This window comes from Salmo trutta, chromosome 1, assembly GCF_901001165.1.
Source record: "Salmo trutta chromosome 1, fSalTru1.1, whole genome shotgun sequence".
In the NCBI taxonomy this organism is placed as follows: domain Eukaryota; kingdom Metazoa; phylum Chordata; class Actinopteri; order Salmoniformes; family Salmonidae; genus Salmo; species Salmo trutta.
Genome location: NC_042957.1, coordinates 32,427,088 through 32,447,877, shown reverse-complemented (window position 1 = coordinate 32,447,877; position 20,790 = coordinate 32,427,088). Strand labels below are relative to the sequence as shown.

The 20,790-nt window shown below is 40.9% G+C and overlaps 1 protein-coding gene across 5 annotated transcripts in view; it reads right to left on the bottom strand.

The window, feature by feature from the left end:
* Positions 1 to 19,617, bottom strand: part of LOC115194258 (ephrin type-A receptor 7) — a 73,169-nt gene extending 53,552 nt beyond the window's left edge. For all 5 annotated transcript variants that reach the window (XM_029753794.1, XM_029753827.1, XM_029753816.1 and 2 more), the window contains exons 1-3: positions 19,410 to 19,617; positions 17,686 to 17,750; positions 13,897 to 14,566 (exon numbers count right to left, since the gene is read on the bottom strand). In XM_029753794.1, the coding sequence (XP_029609654.1) occupies positions 13,897 to 14,566; positions 17,686 to 17,750; positions 19,410 to 19,503 (829 nt within the window). In that variant the 5' untranslated portion in view covers positions 19,504 to 19,617. The remainder of the gene's footprint in view (positions 1 to 13,896; positions 14,567 to 17,685; positions 17,751 to 19,409) is intronic.
* Between the last annotated feature and the right edge of the window lie 1,173 nt (positions 19,618 to 20,790).

Sequence of the window (20,790 nt, the reverse complement as noted above, 5' to 3'; positions counted from 1 at the left end):
TAGACATTAAGTGCAAACAATGTACCTACACATATATACCCACACCTAATGCACCATACCACTCTCTGATAAGACTACGTAAATATTCACATACGTTAGCTTGTGCCTGTGATAACACAGAGCAGTCCATTTGCAGAATGTTCAAGATTGGTCAGCGGTGCTTTTTGAAAGGCTGCTCTCTCCTCTCCCACTACGCATGGCTGTTTAAACACTCTGATAAGCCAGCGTGTCTGTTTGCCTTTGGGTTTGGGTAGTGGTGCTCCGCTGGGTGGCCAGCAGTGTTGAGGGGAGGCCCAGCTCTCTCCCATTGCTACTGCCACTCTGCCTGCCTGGCTCTCAGGCATCCAAACTGAGTCTCCAGATTAGTGCTATCTCAGCCACTGGAACAACAGGGCTTTCAGAAGTAAACAGTACTCCAAGTTAAAGTTCCCATGCAAAAATATGGTTTATTTCCCGTTTCTTTTTTTTTCATGATGGCCCCTGTGTTTATCAATGTGTCTGACCGGCTGTTTACAGAAGCAACGAGGCGGCAAAGTAGGGCATCAAATCAAACAGCTGTGTGACATGGGTAACCATTTTTCTGGGCTCGCCTTGGCTCTCCCTCTCCCGTGCTCTCTCACAGTGCACTGAGTGACAAGGGCAAACACAGCCATCCCAGAGCCTGCATTCCTGTCCAAGCAGCACAGACGCTCTTGGCCAGTTCCTGGTCTTGGCATCATCAGCTGAAAACACACTCTTTAACAGAGATGTTGAAGCATTAGATGAAAGCGTGTGATAGTGAGTGATTTTTCTCCTCGTCTTTCCTTTGCAGCAACATATTTCTTCAGAGGGGGGAGAAAAAAAACTTGGCCGCATAATTACCCTGGGTTCACTCTCTAGTGCTTGTCTGTAATATCAGGGCAAACCTGGCGCGCCTCTCGTACAGTACTTGAGAACTTCGCTAACAAAGTGTTACACTGACAGCGAAACCCATTAGAACCCTGTACGTGTCTCCCGACTCACGATAATCCCTAGCACACCCTAGATTGATCACATCCAGCAGACAAACGTATAATTACACGCATGTGAGGGGGGAAAAAGTACATAGTGACAACTTAAAAAGGCCCTTCAACACCACTCAGATGAAGGCTAATACGCTTGTGCTCGTTGACACAGGCGAGGGGGAGAAAAACACAGAAAACACCAGCCTCATTTACACTACACTGCGAATATAGCCAGTCCTTAGAGAACAGGGCTGAGGTTGAGCAGAGAGAGCGAGGGAGGGAGGAAGAAAATACAAATCTGACATTCCACCCCGCTCCTTAGCGAGGAGTAACAGAGCCAGCATCTGTAATTTTCCTTCCAGTGGTCAAACGCTCTCATTCAGCGATGGGGGAAAAAACAGTGTGCAGTCAGCGTTTTTATGCACCACACTGATAGAACAGAAAAGGCCTCAGTTAGGAATGACTATGGCCCCGACTCACTCTATCTCTTCTGAGGACGTTTAAATCACTCTCCACATTGTGTGAGACAACGAGAGGATAAAACAAGAAGCCGTTATCTGGAACAGACACACACTAAGAGACGAAATTCTCAATATTTATTTTTCCTCCGAGTCTGGCTTCTTAACATTTTTGAATTGCATCCAGACAGCGGCTCTCACTGTTTGGCGATTAAATGACAATCTGGATAAAGGACACGGAGGCGGAAAAAAGGGAAGAGGATGGATGAGATTCCTGCGTTGACATTTTGTGACAGGCTGACATATCGCTTCCTGTGGCCTTACCAGATGATAATTATTCCTAATGTCCCGGCGCAATGGCACTTGAACTGTATTTCCTGCGTTTAATCTTCCACTTAGATTGACAGTTTGCATTTCATTTCGACTTCTAGCTAGTGTTACCATTACGGAAAAGCAAAGGTTTTACCTTTGTTTTAGAGAGTCGGTGAAATATGTAAACAACCCTCTTCCACTTCCCGAATTAACCCTCACAACTAATCAGGTTCTCCTTATCAACTATAGAGGACAGAGGGGACAGAGGGGTCTTAATAGGCTAGAAGTAATATAGAGTTTCACCACATCTGCCTCATTGTACTATGGTAGAGGTTCAGAGGGACAGGCGTAGCCCCTAGAAGTAGTACAAGTAATCCTGCCTCGGATGAGAGTGGGGGGAATGGTGCTGGTGGTGATGGTGAGTGTTGTGCTCCAGCTCTCCTGGCCAACAGTGCGATGAGATGGACTAGTGTGTGCCAGTCTGTCTCCATGGCCTGCCGTGATGAGCCCTGTCAGAGCCGGGCCTCCCCCCTGGCCACCCTCCCATCTAGCTTGATTATGTGTTAAATCCGCATGCGTGTCCCATCTAGCTTGATTATGTGTTAAATCCGCTTGCGTGTCTTTCAGGATTGATGTGGAAAGAATGCAAGAGTCGGCCGGCCGGCAAGCGGAGAGGAGCGGAGGCTAAAGAGGCCCGGCGAGAGAGAGAGAGAGCAGCGTGGCGAGATAGCACGCCATTAGAGTGATAAAGGAGGCCGAGGGAGAGAACTGCAGTCGACAGGACCAACAGGCAGGCCAGGCTCTGCTCGCTGATGAATGCCAGGTGGAGCGGGTCAAACGCGATAAAGGAAACAGTTTATTTTCTTATTTCAAAACGCCATTGCCTTTCCTTAAACAGTCTCCGTCGCCACCGCCACCGCTACGATAGGGAAATGTCCTTATAAATATCAACTATAAACACAGGCCCCGCGAAGGATGGGATTCTAGTCTACGATGCTTTTTATTAATCCATTTCCTCCGGGTGTCTTTCTCTCCTTCCTTGTTTTGCTTGTTCTGACCTCGGTGCTCAGTTGTCTGGCTAGACAGCATAAACACATCTACCTCCTATTCTCTCTGCTAGACATTGTTTCATCAACTCCATTATACTGCTAACTCAATGTTAATATTACCAGGGACATTCTTTGCCAGTCATTTTTTTTTTTTTAAACGTCCTGTTTCTAAATGTTCACAGAGCCATGACATTCTATTTCGGAATCATTGCTTTAGATCCATGTTTGGGTTTTAACTTCTAAAGCATAACTAAGCAATAAGGCACGTGGGGGTGTTGTATATGGCCAATAAACCACGGCTAAGGGCTGTTCTTAGGTGCGACGCAACCCCGAGGTTGTTGCTATTATAAACTGGTTACCAACATAATCAGAGCAGTAAAGATAAATGTTTTGTCATACCCGTAGTATACGGTCTGACATACCATGGCTGTCAGTCAATCAGCATTCAGGACTCGAACCACCCAGTTCATAATATACAATTATGACCGTGACACTGTGTTGTAGCTGGAAAGGGATGCCAATAGCTCTGGAGAAGCTGATTTCTTATGCATTACTTAACATTGGCTACAGGGTGTATACTGTGTGGCTTAGATGTAACTTGTGTGCTTGCCTCAGTAAATAGTATGTGTGCACATCCATCAAGCTCTGTTTACTGACATGTTATGTACGCTACACTCTCTTTTATATGCTAATGAAATTTTGTTTCACTGCGTCCGCCTAGCAACAGGTGTTTTTACACTTTTCCACCTCTGTGAGGAAAATAATATTCAGGTAGCCTACTGCACTTTCTATTAAATCTCCCTTTTTTTATCTAGAAAGAAAGAAAAGAAAGGGAAGCTAAGCTGAACAACTGGGCTTTTTCCCTGAGACATGTTAATCTTTCACCTTTGAAAGGCGAGGCGCCTAACCAGCTCGTGGAAACAGTGGCACAACACACACAGAAGTGGAGGGAGAACGAACTGACACCCTGCTGGAACTCTCTTCGCAGGGGACGCAAATTTAGTTTGAATGTCTAACCCCTTCCAAACAAGCTACTTTCAAACACCTACACCTCCTGTGGGCTTTAGATGGGGGGGGAGACAAGGCTACAGTGAGCGAAAAACTATCAAATGTTCAGATTAAGAGTCTTAGCTAGAAAGAACCAGATTAAATGGTTAAAACACCTAAAACTATCATATTGTCGATAATTGTTTCCACATAGGCCCACCACGCACAGCTGGATTGGCTGGCTTGGCACATCCAGACAACTGCTCCATTCATCGGTGCTAACTGTGCTTAGGGGGAGATAAGTAGCTTTACCATGAGAAACAAAGAGAAGATTAGCATTCCCTTACACTGTGTTAGAGGGCGCACTCCCTGAGGAAGTGTCTGGTTAGATGTACCGAGCTAAGATCAAAACTAGCCTACCAATTTTTTATTTTTTTAAATCTACTCTGTTCTGGCTAACCAGACATTCCATATAATTTAAGTCTTAAAGTATTTGGGTTGTAGAATTAGAAATATACACATCATTGGGAATGAAATCTAACAGGGAAATATGGTTTCAATTTCACAGCAAAATGAACTGATTTAAATGATTTAGGCCTCTGATTTAGGCCCAGTGCAGTAAAAAAAATAAAAAAAATATCATGGGTTTTATATATATTTCCACATTATGGAATAATACTGTGAAATTGTGAAAATTATGATAATGCACTTTTACTGTAAGAGCTGAAATTTCCACCTGTTTTGGTGGGAGGGAGTTTTGGCCTTCCATGCAGTACATTAGTTAATAGACCAATAAGTAAGACAGTTCTAAACCTCTCTACCAATAAAAGCTAATTTTCTGTTTTCCCCTGCCCACTCAGACCACTCCCAGACAGTCCTAGCAAAATTCTTGCTTGAGAAATTGCTCTTTGCTAAGAAGCTATTTTTCTTTCTTTTTGAAGCTTTTAATTGAAAACAATCACTGCAAGGTGCTTAATTGTTACCCAGAAGTGATTTGATATTGAGATAAAAAACCACTGCATTGGATCTTTAAGTAAAATAGCAGGGCAATCTAATTACTACTGAATACATTATATTTCTGACAGTCCCATTTGTGTTGGCTCCACTTTGTCGTCCGTAGTACCAAAGGAAGTATCTTTAGCCCCGCTTGTAATTGTTCATGTGTTAAACCTAAAGCCAAGACATCTATGTTAAAATGATGTCTTAGAAGAGAACGTATTGTATCGGCTGTGTTGATAATCATGCCAGCACATCCAATTCAATAATCAATATGTACCGTCGTTTTGGTAAATGTCGCTGCAGTTACAAAAGTCACATGATAGGTGTGAAGAAAACATAACATAATTTACTTATAACCAGTTCATAACTAGTTTCCAAACTTTTCAAAAGACATCTGCTCCTAATGCATTACAGCCTGCGCTGCTGCATGTTGTCAGAAATACAAATAAGCAACAATAAACTCCAGCACCTGTTTCCTCCCTCAGCTTTCATATTGATTTACTGCATGGATCTGCAGATGAAAAATGAAGGATGTTATCACATTAAATCAATTATATTACAGAATTTATAGCTCTGGTCCCGCCTGAGCAGAAACTGAACATTGCGTCCGTACAAAACGAAAGCCTCTTCCAGAGAAAGAGAGAGGTCTTCACTTCTTTAATTCATCATGCAGGGTAAAGGCTTTCCAAATGACTTTCCAGTGACATGGAAAATGTCCCTGCCTAATCGTCTTTTATTTAGTTCATTTAACTCGCATGGCGACGGGAGAGAAAAGTCTTAAGGGCAGCTAGGCCGTGCAGCTACATTTTAATGGAGGATGTGGTCAGCTCTGAGAGGACCTCTGCTGAAAGACTTCTAAGGAAAGGAGAAGAGACTGTGCTGCTCTGGAGATAAAAGCAGTGGGCCAAAGGTTTACCCAGAACCAAAGCCCCCTGCAGCCACAACGAATCAGCACTCAAAATGTCCCCAGTCAGCAACTAAGCATTATATCCAGATTGTGCCAATGCTCCCCACTCTCCCCACTCCCTTCCACCCCACTCCAATCCCCATGGTCCCACTACTGTGACAGAAAGGACTGAAACACAGGGACAATGTCAAACCAGCCGCTAGTTTCCCCACCGCGGTCCAGCCCCCGTGGCCTCCAGTGACACAAAGGTGTCCGTTTGCCCTCAGATGGCCGTGCTGCCGTGCACGCTGCTCCAGAGACAGCCAGGGCCCCTCAGGAGGCCGAGAGAACCATCGATCAAGATTTGACAACCAACCACACCAAATCTAAACCCAGTTCCTGTCCTGACAACTAACCACACCAAATCTAAACCCAGTTCCTGTCCTGACAACCAACCACACCAAATATATACCCAGTTCCTGTCCTGACAACCAACCACACTAAATCTAAACCCAGTTCCTGTCCTGACAACCAACCACACCAAATATATACCCAGTTCCTGTCCTGACAACCAACCACACTAAATATATACCCAGTTCCTGTCCTGACAACCAACCACACCAAATATATACCCAGTTCCTGTCCTGACAACCAACCACACTAAATATATACCCAGTTCCTGTCCTGACAACCAACCACACCAAATATATACCCAGTTCCTGTCCTGACAACCAACCACACTAAATATATACCCAGTTCCTGTCCTGACAACCAACCACACCAAATATATACCCAGTTCCTGTCCTGACAACCAACCACACTAAATATATACCCAGTTCCTGTCCTGACAACCAACCACACTAAATCTAAACCCAGTTCCTGTCCTGACAACCAACCACACCAAATATATACCCAGTTCCTGTCCTGACAACCAACCACACTAAATATATACCCAGTTCCTGTCCTGACAACCAACCACACCAAATATATACCCAGTTCCTGTCCTGACAACCAACCACACTAAATATATACCCAGTTCCTGTCCTGACAACCAACCACACCAAATATATACCCAGTTCCTGTCCTGACAACCAACCACACTAAATATATACCCAGTTCCTGTCCGTGGCCGCTCCAGTTCAAACAAATGCTAATCACAAGTTTATGGATTATAATTATCATGATAATTAGAACAAACTTGATTTTTTGCATCTGAACAAGCAGTATCACTGAGATGCTTTGCTTACGTGAGCAGATACAATTATGTGGAGTGAGGAAAAACAGACGGCTTGAGTCAAAAATACATGATCTGTTTTATAATTTTTTATAACTTGCTTAAATGTTTTATTTGGTAATAACCTAGCACAGAAACACACTCATTGCCTGCCTCACAAAGTAGCTTGTATTCCTCTGTGCAGTGCTTTTGCTCTTTGTAACCCCTAGTTATGAGAAAAGGGCAGTTTCTTCTGCTTCTCATTAGTATAAAGTAGCATAGTTCCTTCCTCTGAGAAATGTAAAGAGCACAAAATGGTTTAAATTGTGAATTTGGAGAGCTATTGAATTGTACATTTGGACAGTTAACAGGGTATTCATTTTAATGTTGGATCCAATGTCTCTCCCTTTTAAATATATACTACCACTTCCGAATGAGAAATAAAATAATACAAAATAAAACTTTTCCCTGGATATCAAGTCTCCTAGCTGCACAATGCTGCCAGGCCTGACATTCTGCAGGAACATCCACATGTCAAATTAAATACAAATGCCTCGTTTTCCTAACAAGAAGGTTTTACTGGGCTCACTCTTTTCCATTCATTTTGGTTTGGTAAATATTTGTTTCAAAGTCATATGCAAAACTAGAATAGCCGATATGCATCGATTCACATGATTATAGGCCTTAATCTAACATTAATGCATATTGGGTTAGGGCAATATCAAACGAAAAGAAAACTCTATTATCTTTCATGTTTGCTCCTACTGTTTGTCATTCTTGCAGATATTATATCTATAGATAAAAGTGGATATAATGAGTATATAATGAGTATAAAATCCACACCTAAAAGTATCCGGTATAAGTCTCCCCGCAGACAACACGTTGTTGCTCGCTTGCTGCCTGGTCATTGGTAAAAGGTTTTTTTTTCACCTCGCTTGATAAGCTGCTGGAACTAACTCATGTACATATGATTAGAAATCAGAGAGTAAAACATAAACCGCTTAAAACTTGTCGGGACACACCAACGTGTCCAGAAGACACTAATAATAGATTACATTTATTTAACCCCTTCGCTGAATAACTGTTAATCAAATGGGGCAAAATCAAATATATTATCCCTCTAGTAAGCACACTTTGAGTCATGCTAGTTCAAAATGGAGAGTAACTAACTGACACACATTAATCATCTATAGATGTGTCACTAAATAAGAGCTGTCAGGCCAAATTAGAGACCCAAGTTGAATTTCATGAATAGACAGAAGCCTAGTAAACATTCTCTGTTTTGAAGCAAACAAAGACAACGAGGAGAGGTATGTGGGTAGACATTGTTGACCCTAAAATGGAGACCTTTGCTATTTTGTGTCAGATTGTGTTATTTCCAATGTGACACCGGGGTCTCTCATTGGCTATGCATAAGGTCAGGGAATATTAACTTCCTTTACACACGGCTACAAACAAGGACGGGCTGGACAATGGAGGCCTGCCTCTTGCGCTTAGTAACGTGAGCGCCCTGGATGACAGGACACTGCCAAGATGGAAGATGGATGATCGCAGCAGATGACCCTTGGTCATCAAAAGAGTCACCTCTCCGGCTCCCTCTCTCCGCACAACAATAGCCCCTTCCCCGTGCCTCAGCAGTCCTCATCTCCACTTGCACTAACAGGTTCAGACACCTCCATCGATCCCCAGTTCTATACCTCTTGAGATTGCGGGCTTTACTTCTCTTTGGCTATCTAAACTGTGGCACAGATGTCTTTTTTTGTAATTGCTCAGCCGCTGACTCTTGGGAGGCATGCGATCGGACAGGCGAACACGATGTCAGAAGACAACGTCGTGCCATTTAGTGGTACTGTCCCTGTGGGTGAAAGTGATATGTGACTGGGCCCGGGGTCTTAGCACCTAGCCGTGTGTCAGGGAGGGCCTTGTCTGTTGTCAGCGAGGCTCTCTCCTCTGGGAGCTCTGCAGACTGGTGGCTCTGCACTTCAATCTTCCTTTAAGAGGAAAATCAATAACTTATTACATAAGCTCACACTTTTTCCCACTTACACCCAGAGCAGGCAGAGGGAGGACTTAAAAATGTGCTTGGAAGTGCTCTGTAGCATGAAAGCCTAGTGGTTTTGTTTCCCAGTGACTTGTTCTCCTTGTGCAAAATAGGCACATGCTCTATTACACAGTAACTATACATTTTGGGGTGTGTAAATAGGTGAGGGTGTTTACTATCTACGTGTCTCTCCAGCTACTAACAAAACAAGCATTACAATCTCCATCAAAATGAACAATAATATCCCAAGCTTGGTAAACATGTATAAGCCTACATACTATTTAGATGAATCCGCCCCAAAATACAAAACAAATTCGTTTTCAGATTCGATGTAAGCTGTCGACCATGTTTGTGTTCAAAAGCAATAGATACAATGGCACATCTGTGCCTATATCACTGTGCTACCTGCCAGGTCAAACAAAAAAAACTGGAACAACCCTGAAGCTGTGAAAGAATGCAGCTATTTACAGGAACTTAGCCAACACTGGCGGTGACAAGACTAAACACAATCTATCACCAAATTATTTCAATCTTGAGTGATTTAAATCCAGTTGCGTCTCCTGGGGATTCCTTGTGTGCCGTTATTTGCATAATTAAGCTTGGTAGCGGTTACAAAAGGACAGCCATTTGGAGCATTAAATTCACACCTTATCAATCAGGAGGAGCGTCAAGATGCATGAGGTCCCCTGACTCCTGGCTTCCTTTGAAATGCTAAGTAGTTGCCTGGGCCTGGAGCTGGGCTGGGGCCTCTCTCCCCTCCACACAGACACACCTTGGCTTCTGTGGTCAACCCCAACACAGCTAGGTCCTTCCCTCAGGGGCCTCGGCCCATCAATCAGCCCCAGACTAACTCCTGTCTGACTTCCTCCTGTCTGACTTCCTGACACCCCAAGATGGATGCCATCGGTGTCTGCAGGATGCTAAATCCTTTCATTAATTCTCTTGTTAGCATGTAGCGATAGCGCTGGGATAAGGTTGTGTTTTTATCTGTTTACTTGAGGTACCAGGCCTTTCACACTGGAGAAATAGTTGAGCAGGTCAATAGTTAATCCGTTTTCAGGATAGGTTGCTAAAAAGGGCAACTCCGACACTTTTAACATTTGGGTTGCTATAATGAAGTATTTAGCAATGTCCTACACAGTTTTAGTGTATATCATGATTTCATGTATATTGACTCTTTAGTGATGAGGAGGATCCCTGAGATGACGAATAAAATCTGTAGTTTTTTGATCATGGTGGAACTCCCTGCTATATGTTGCTCTGGTTGTCTAATAACATCTGGGAATATTTCAAACAGACGCTCAAACATCTAATGACATTTTCAGCCAGCTTACTCCAATATACTTCTGTTGTTCAAGGCTCAAAGTCCCATGATTCCATTCTGCAAAACCACTCCCACCATCCCTGATGAAGTTGCGTGGACATATATTTTTATGGTTACTGCTATCCGGGATCATTGGGACGTCACTACCATGAACCCTAACCTTAACCCCTATCCTTACCCTAACCTTAACCCTTAACTTAACCATTTTAAATGTCAACTTCAATGGGGTAGGCACATCTCAAGGATCACTAATTGCAAGGAACATATTTTCGTATCAAATTACTTGTTAACTTTTTTTATTAGTTCCAATAGGTCTTCAGTGTTGTTGGATGGTTGCTTGGACAGTTCTTAAGGTTGTATTTGGCTTCTTTTTTTAAACACTTTATTTCAGATGCAGCAGGGTTAGCTATGTAGCTAGCTAGCATTGCTAATATTAGCACCAAAGATACAGGTTCAAGCATTTACATTTACATTTACATTTAAGTCATTTAGCAGACGCTCTTATCCAGAGCGACTTACAAATTGATGAGGGACTACGATTCCGTAGTGATGTGCCTGTACATTTCATAACACGCCTGCATGTTTTTTGACTGTTGTTTAAGACAGTCACTAAGATTAAACTTGGCTGTAATTGTTGCAAACACTATTATTTCTGATATAGCAGTCGGGTTAGCTAACTATCAGACACGGTAACTTAGGGTTAGCAATCATTAGAATCTAAATTCGAATTATTTTTGAGTGTAATGCAATTTATTGGTGACAATGTCATGAACATATATTTAGCATGATATTCATGCAAACATTATAATATATTTACAACCCAAAAGTAAAGTGAAATGGACTCATAACTTATGACATAAGTTTCGTCTGGGTTTGCTAGCAAACTAAACTAACTGAAGATTGGCGGAGCATTGCATCTTCGGAGGTGAAATGCACTCTGGGAATTGTAGTATACTGTATATGAGGGCAATGCCGATGATTAAAACATTTTTTTTAAAGGAATTGTGCAGTATGACTAACAAAAACTATAGAAAATGTATATAAAATCTTACAGTTGTGCATTTATACTAACATCATAATAACTGGTTATAAAGTAGTGGAATTGTCCTTTAACAACATAATTATGTGATTATGTATTAAAATTGGACAACATACAGGTCAATAGTTATTCAGCTCTCAGGAGTTGGTTGCTTAGGAACAATTATATGATGTGTTAAAATTGGAAAACATACATTCCTGGGGTTCGAGAACAAATCAGGAAAAAAACACAAGGGCCCTCTCTTTCTCAAAATGACTCAGTGGCTCCATTTCAGTGAGTGGGCCACTGCTGAACAGAACCTGAAAATGAATGCCTACTATTTTAACACCACACACTTCTATGCAAATAAACCCTGCGCACGCTGTAGGACACTTCAAATGGGCCTTTTTCAAAACCCACAACACTGAATCTCCTAACACTGGGAGAGAGAGAAAGACAGGCATTTATAGTGCTGCAGATTGCCACACAAAGAGTTAAAGAGAGACAGAGACAGGGAGGGAGAGGACTGAAAGACATGCAGCCCTTCTCCAGTGACGGTGATGAATGAGTGGATCACAACACGTTTTGGAGGAGGCCGCTGCATCCACAGAGGGGGGCTGCGAGTCCTCGAATGACATGACTGACAGCTCAACTCACTTGCTCCTCCTTCAACCTTCTCCTCGATATATCACAGACGGCCATTTTATAGTTGGGGGATACTGTAGATATTGAAAATGGGACAGTGAGCAATTGTATGAGGGAATGTGTATCTATGATCTATATAGCAAGGCGCAGTATCCCGATCAGGAAGCTAAAAGAGAGGCCTGGGTAAAGACTGTATGAAATCCAACGCAAGTACTTTAGCTGTACTGTTGTAGGGCAATGGCCTGCAGGATAAGCTAGTCGTGGTTACAAAGGACAAAAACATCTTCCATTCTAGGCCCCATTGCAGTGGTGTTCAACCGATGGAAAACTTTCCCCTTTGATTTGCTCCAGAGGAAACCCCTGAATGGGCAGTTTAATATCACCACATATCTGAGAACCTGCTGATGCTGCAGTATGATGTTCATTTTATTTAGATTAACTACCCCATAATACAATAGCCAACCATGCCCCAATCGAAATAAATCTCTTATAAAGTTAAGGACAATTTTTGTTTTTTTGTTGGATCCGTTCATTGCCTGGAATGGGCAACAGTTCAGTTCAAGCAGACCATGTGCACGATGCTTTACAAGCAGAAGAGCAGGCATAAGCAGGCATTTTTTAGACAAAGCTTTTATACTATATGCTACATTGTTTGCTCCTTTGGAAGTGAATCAGAAAATGGCCCAAATTGCTTTTTAATGTAGCTTTTGTCCCTGGGCAGAATTGCACAGCTACTTACCAAAATAACATAAACAACACCAGAAAAAAAAGATTCCTGGGTGTTGAACGAGCTCTACCACATTTGAGGGAACATAACTCAAGAGGCAATTTTTGTTTCTGATAATATCACCTAAGTACACTTCACAGGGTAGAGGGTATATGCCTAACACGCTGGTGAAGGACCATGTTTGGCAGTAGTGGCCTGAAAGTGGCTAGCCTACTTGGACTTCTAATTTGTGCTGAGAAACATTCCCTTTAATTATTACTTGTCAATACCCCTCATAAGCTGCTTTGATGGACCTTGTGAGAGGGGGGGGGAAATTTGGCTGACAAGACAGGGCACTTAAGCTATGTGACCTAAGCAGTTCTCCTTTAATCCAACGTGATTTTTATCTTACAAGTCAGGTGGCCACTGAAAATAATCCTTTGTGCAATTATAGTGACATAAAGCATTTTAATGCTAATTGCAGAGGCTTGGTGCTAGGACCAAACAACACAGCCAAGCTTGACTGTAATTGCGTTTCCTGTTATGGCCCTTCATAAATATCCTGGGGCCTAAATGCCACAGCATGGCGGCTATTTGTTTCCCTTTCTGTCAGGGTCGTTTGGATTGGGCAGAGGGATACTGAAATATTGGATGGACTTCCTTCAGACCTGTGTGTTCTGCAAGTGATTGCCTTGGCCAGTAGCCATCCATAGAGGTAAGTGCTCTTGCAGAGGAGTATTGCGCTAAACTGAAGTGCAAGTTATCATTTAATCCCAGTGTCAACAGAACCACGGATATAAATTAAGAGCCCGCTAATCAAACAATTAACATGGATTCCAATTATAACACTGAGGATTTCTGGGCCTCCATACTTTATCCATCATTATTATTGCCTTCAAATCAGCTGCTTTAATTTTATTTGCCACCACAACTATTCAATGTGGCCTAACTTGTAATTTGCATGCTTTGCATAATTAAAAACTAAAATGCTCAACAGATTTTTTTCTGGTGCTTAGGCATGGTATGGGTGATTCTGTGCGATAATGATTCAAAGGGAAAAAACTATTCTAAACATGTACATTTGAATGAGGCACATTTTCTGCTTACCAATAAGTTTAATATTTCCCTAATTAAAACAATGTTTGGAGTTCAGTAATATTTCTCAATATTGCAAACTGACATTTTTTCAGAGGATGGAAAAAGTTATGCCACTAATGAAAACTGAGTATAGAGAGAATATATACAGCGAGGTTACAATACTATAACTGTACTCACGTTCACATGCATCGCCCTTCTGATGAAATCCCGCTTTGCATATACATTTCCCTATAGGCACCAGCCATTCCCCCTCTGCGCTGCAGTGCATCTTGGGAGAGTTGTCGGCCTCCTCCTCGGCGTCACTGACACACATGCCCTCGACCTCGACCAGAGAGGAGAACTCTGATCCCGTCACTGTGTCTGGGAAAGTGGCCAGGTTCTCAATGATGGACCAGCACTTCTTGTAATAAACTTTGACAGAGACCAGAGCGATGCATGCCCCTACATCCTGGAAGGCCAGGTAAAACCCTCGTCTGGACAGCGGCCCAATGATGCGCACTTCTGTATTCAGCTTCATCTTCCTCTCTCCCAGGTCCCCCTGGGTGAAGCTCTCGTCTGCTGCGATTGTGTCAATTTTCACATACTGGTTCTCTCGTATATTCCTGCCGACTTCCGAATCGGTTTCCTGATAATACAAGTTGAATGTCTCCTTGCACGTGCCCACCACACCGGGTAGACTGTTACAATCCCTCAAGGTGAACTTCAGTTCCACAAAAATCCTTTGGGCATCGCCCTTCTCTATCCAGCTAGTCCGAAGCCAGTTGTTCTGATTCGGCTCCATGACCTGACAAACCTGGTATGTGCGAATGGGGGTGTAGTTTTCATCCAACCCGCTGATCTCTTCCCACTAAAAAAGAACAGAGCACAAGTTTGGTAAATTTATATTGATTGGCTCTTATCAGCGATATATTTTTGCAACGAAATCAAAACCCAACGATGTAAATGACGGACGGTTTTTATGTCCTACTGTAGTATTGTTTCAACGCAGTGTCTTTGTATGTAATACATAGTAATGAGGACTTTCTGAAAAATGTGTAATCCATTATGCTTTTAATCTATTTGGAAATGAGTTTGCAACTATTATACATAACCCATAAACGTATCACTGTTACTCTGAAATCAGGCCCAAAGAAATATTTGGAAATACTAACAGAAATTAACAGAGTAAATACAGTGCCTTCAGAAAGTATTCATACCCCTTGACTTATTCCACATTTTGTTGTTTTACAAAATAAATCTACACACAATTCCCATAATGACAAAGTAAAAACATGTTTTTAGAAATGTTTACAAATTTATTGAAAATGAAATACAGAAATAACTCATTTACATAAGTATTCACAGTCACATACATGTTAGAATCACCATTGGCAGTGATTACAGCTGTAGGTCTTTCTGGGTAAGTCTCTAAGAGCTTTCCACACCTGATTGTAAAATATAATTGTTTTAATTATTCAAGCTCTGTCAAGTTGGTTGGTGATCACTGCTAGACAGCCATTTTAAAGTCTTGCCATATATTTTCAAGCTGATTCAAGTCAATGTCATCTTGGTAAGCAACTCCCGTGTATATTTGGCCTTGGGTTTTAGGATATTGTCCCACTGAAAGGTGAATTTGTCTCCCAGTGTGTCTAGGATTTTGCCTGTGCTTAGTTCTATTCCATTTATTTTTATCCTAAAAAAACTCGGTAGTCCTTGCCGATGACAAGCATACCCATAACATGATGAAGCCCCCACATGCTTGAAAATATGAATAGTGGTACTCAGTGATGGGTTGCGTTGGATTTGCCCCAAACATAAAGCTTTGTATTCAGGACAAACATTTAATTTCTTTGCCACATTTTTTGTAGTTTTACTTTAGTGCCTTATTGCAAAAAAAGATGCATGTTTCCTTCCTCTCTGGCAACTGACTTAGGAAAGGCACCTGTATCTTTGTAGTGACTGGGTGTATTGATACACCATCCAAAGTGTAATTAATAACTTCACCAAGCTCAAAGGGATATTCAATATGCTCGACTGAGGGACCTTACAGATAATTGTAAGTCTTGGGTACAGAGATGATGTAGTCATTCAAAAATCATGTTAAACACTTTTATTGAGTGAGTCCAAGCAACTTATTATGTGACTTATTAAGCAATATTTTTACTCCTGAACTTATTTAGGCTTGCCATAACAAAGGGGTTGAATACTTATTGACTGAAGACATTTCAGCTTTCCATTCGTAATTAATTTGTAAAAATGTCTAAAAACATCACTTTAACATTATGAGTTATTGTGTGTTGGCCAGTGACACAAAATCTCAATTTAATCAATTTCAAATTCAGGCTATAAGACAACATCACGTGGAAAAAGTCAAGAGGTGTGAATACTTTCTGAAGGCACTGTAAGTATACGTAATGAGCATAAAAACAAATGATGGCTCAATTGAGATTACTTCCATACCTGACTTTCCAATCACATTACTGAATTTTGTATTTATTTTTTAAATGTTTTTATTTATGAAAATGTAAAAATATTTAGGGACAAGCTATTATGGAATGTTGATTTGAGGCCTAGGCTACATCAAAAACAAAATGAATATCTCTTCACTTAAATGCCACCCATCCAATAGATTTTCAGGACTGCTACTACTGACATCAATTAACATAAACAAACATCCCACCCAAATGGTCTTTGTTGAACTCAGTCCGACACTGTGGAAATTTGAAAAAGCTTGCCTCTGGATAGCATGGCTGTCAATTACCGAGAGGCACATATGCATGGTAATGAGTCAGCCAGATATAATTATACTGGACCGTGTTGAAATTTCCCATTCCAATTAGCCCTATATTTTCCTCGTTAGTAGTCCTACAAAGCCCATTCCCGACACCAATAAAGAAAATCTGACTACGAGTTATGAGATAGTATGTCATAACTATTAGATAGTAAGTCATTATTATGAGATATATAAATCATAATTCTGAGATATATAAGTCATGATTCTGAGATATATAAGTCATAATTCTGAGATATGTAAGTCATAATTATGAGATAGTAAGTCTGGATTATTGTCACGCCATTTTAAAGGGGCAATTTGGAATTCAAACAAAAACAAAAACAAAACATAGTCCCTGCCACTTTTTTTGGTAAACAGCTGAGGAATGGTGCAGGAGAAATGTAACCACTCTCATACATAGACGCAAGGACTCTCACATATGGAAGCAAGCACTGACCATCCATGATAGTTTAACCATGTTTTGAAGCTGTACCATTTTTGTTTACAATTACATTGTTTACAAACAATGGAGTAAAATAAGCATATATTTGGGTTCTGATGGGGTAAGAACGTTGCTCATGCATTTCTAAGTTACATTCCTCAATAATAAATGGCTATACAGTATATTAATCATTTAAAAGTCAAAAAATGGATGTACCAATGCCAGATTGCCTCTTTAATTGAGGCACCAACTCGCATAAAAAAAACGTTTCAATACATTAATATGGAACAATATCACCACAAACTCTCTCTCTCTCTCTCTCTCTCTCTCTCTCTCTCTCACACAAACACACACACACACACACACGCAATGTGTGATTGACTTTAGGACATACGTAAGGTTGTCCTTGAAAGTTGCGGAGGGCCTGATGTAAAGTGCACATCGGATTCGTGTAATACAGATCGCCTAAATGCATATCATTATAATGATTTACATATCTCATAATAATGACTTACTATCTCATAATTATGACTTACTATCTCATAATGACTTGCTATCTCATAATTATGACTTACTATCTCATAATAATAACATACTATCTCATAATAATGACTTACTATCTCATGACTCGTAGTCAGATGTATTTATTATTTGTGGTGGGAAAGGACTTCCATATGGAGCATAATAACGGTGAAAATAATAGGGTTGATTTAAGTATTTTATGTTAATGTTCTCAGAAGTGTGTAGGCTAGTTAATGTCCGTCCCACTTACCCCACTAGGAGGATAGGATATCCACTCCAGCTCTGTCTGCTGCGCCTTGGAATCCAACAGAATCACTAGCGACAGGAAATAAAATGGTAGAGCAGGCGATTAAATCTCTGAATGTTTTCACTGTCTGTTCGCTGAATATTACTAATAATCTATACAAGTCTACTTTGCGGCTAGATGAGTAGACGTATGACCCACTTTCTGCAGCCAGCTATTAAAATGAACAATTACAGGCTGAGCAGACGGGCATTGATGGCAATACCTTTCACCTAAATGACACTGCATGAGAATACTGCTATATATTCAAGACATTGCAGCACCAAACACTGGATAAACACATGTCCCTTCCTATAGACTTTGGACAACTTGTATCTTTATTTATCTAAAAAGTAAGTGTTGTGTGTGAGAACTTTGTGTTCCATGTAGCCTGCAAACCACATAACATTAGGTAAAATAGCAAAACAATTCAAATCGATCTCTGTGTCTTTTAAGTATGCATGCATGCTGGTGCAATAAGGTTAGACGAGAACACCTGCCTCTATACGTAAATCTAGCACATTAAAAAGCAACGCATGAGTCCTTCCTGTGCCCGGGCGACAGGCGTACTAACAACAGGAAAATTATCCCAAAACAGTTCAGATGTAGTCAACCAACGGCGACATGAATTTGGTGTAAAGTATCACTTGTAAAATATATCCGCTATAGGCATTCAATAGATTATTAGCGGGTAGTCACGGCCGAACCATTCACCGAATACAGCCTGAGAGCGCACTGCCGATTTGTCTCCCTAGAACGCAGGGCCGTGAGAGAGTATGTTTGATAACGGCGTTATTATATGCTTAATATCTGTTAAATATATTGATCAGACATACGACCATATTTATATAGCCCTATATGCTTTTTAAAATAAAAAAACAATTTACACAGCCAATTTCAAACTTCAGACGGACACTCCAGTAGACTATGTCAGAATCAATACAGTGTGTTTACGAACACAACAATCCCCGTATAAGTGAAGGTCAACAGCTTGGTGCCATTATAATCTTATTTATCTCCTTCCGATTGTATTTATTTATTAACACGCGTATTTCTTTAGATTTCGACAGTTCATAGTGATCTTCCTTTCTATCGCTCTGTGTATGTGATAGACTTTCCTTGCGCGCTCTGAGCATCCCAGTTTGTAGAAAAACAGATTTATTTAAGGTATTTCAAATATGAACTCCTGTAATGACAAGGAGGTTTACTGTGTACCATATGTATGGTGTCTAATGCGATAGTAATTAGCCTATCCAACGATCATGGAAGTTAATTCCTAGTCATAATGTATGTATGATATGACACTGAGTGGCATGACAGTCTTCCTAAATGTAGACTTGTAGCCTTGAAAACTAAAATGTAACCATCGTCCATACGGAGCCTTATTTTTGATTGGGTGCCATGCGTAAAAGCCTGCTAAAATAGCCTACAACGGACAGTTTGTCACACAAACGGTGTGAATGCGCACAGAGACTACAATGCAATCTACTGAGTAACAACACTGTAAGTCACTGAACTAATGTCATGACATATTGCATTTTACAGATTTCACAAATACAGGAATGATCGTTCGTGCGCAAGCGACAGAATGTCAGGATGTGCGCTGTCTTTGGATATCACTTCGCGCCATTGCCGATCAGTTTTCGGGATGTACCCTGGATGATGAGAGGGTATCAAACTTTATTACATACCTTCTTTCGCATTCTGTGCTTTTCCAGTGTCCATAAAACAACATAAATGAATGCAAAATGTAATCCACAAACACGGAATCGACGTGGAACCCATGTTGTAAATGGAAGTTAGCTAGACAGTATTCGCTTTTCCACCGTGTCGTGTGCTTCCCATTGACGACGCGAAACCCCCTGCTACTTTAGGTTAATGTACAAGAAACTGCCGTCTCTCACTCAAATAGCATCAGCAGCTGCTGGGCGGGGACTGTAACACAACCGATGTCACTAAACTAGACTGATAGAGGAATTATCCACTCACGGCTCGTAGAAAAAGATCATGTGCAAGCTTTGTGACCAATACATTCTTTGCAGATTCTGTTCTTAGACATAAGGCATAAAGTCTGATTTTAGGAAATGTTACAGTCTAGTCCTCTTTGGCCAAGTTGGACCTCTTTTGGGTAATATGATGGTAAAAGCTTTTATTTATGTACAAGACAACACATATTTTTTATCAGCCTTACATTTCCTTAGCCTAGATAAAAAAATACCAATAGGCCTATTTGACCCCGTCTTTCTCTCGCTCGCTCGCTATCTCGCTCGCTCTCTCTCTCCCTCAATTCAATTTCAATTTAAGGGCTTTATTGGCATGGGAAACATATGTTCACATTGCCAAAGCAAGTGAAGTAGATAATAAACAAAAGTGAAATAAACAATAAAAAGTAACAGTAAACATTACACTCACAGAAGTTCCAAAAGAATAAAGACATTTCAAATGTCATATTATGTCTATATACAGTATTGTAACGATTTGCAAATAGTTAAAGTACAAAAGGGAAAATAAATAAACATAAATATGGGTTGTAATTACAATGCTGTTTGTTCTTCACTGGTTGCCCTTTTCTCGTGGCAACAGGTCACACATCGTGCTGCTGTGATAGCACACGGTGGTATTTCACCCAGTAGATATAGGAGTTTATCAAAATTGGGTTTGTTTTCGAATTCTTTGTGGATCTGTGTAATCTGAGGGAAATCTTTCTCTCTCTTTGTCTCTCATCTCTCGAAGTAAGGGTTTGAGGATGAGGGTTGGAAAAGGGAATATACTCAATGGAAAAAGTACACAATTGTCATACCTTAATAGAAAATGACTCAAGTAAAAGTGAAAGTCACCCAGTAAAGTACTACTTGAGTAAAAGTCTAAAAGTATTTGGTTTTAAATATACTTAAGTATAAAAAGTCAATGTAATTGCTCAAATATACTTAAGTGTCGAAAGTAAAAGTATAAATCATTTCAAATTCCTTACATTAAGCAAACCAGACGGCGACATTTAAAAGAAAAAAAGGACGGATAGCCAGGGGCACGCTCCAACACTCAGACATCTTTTACAAACGGAGCATGTGTTTA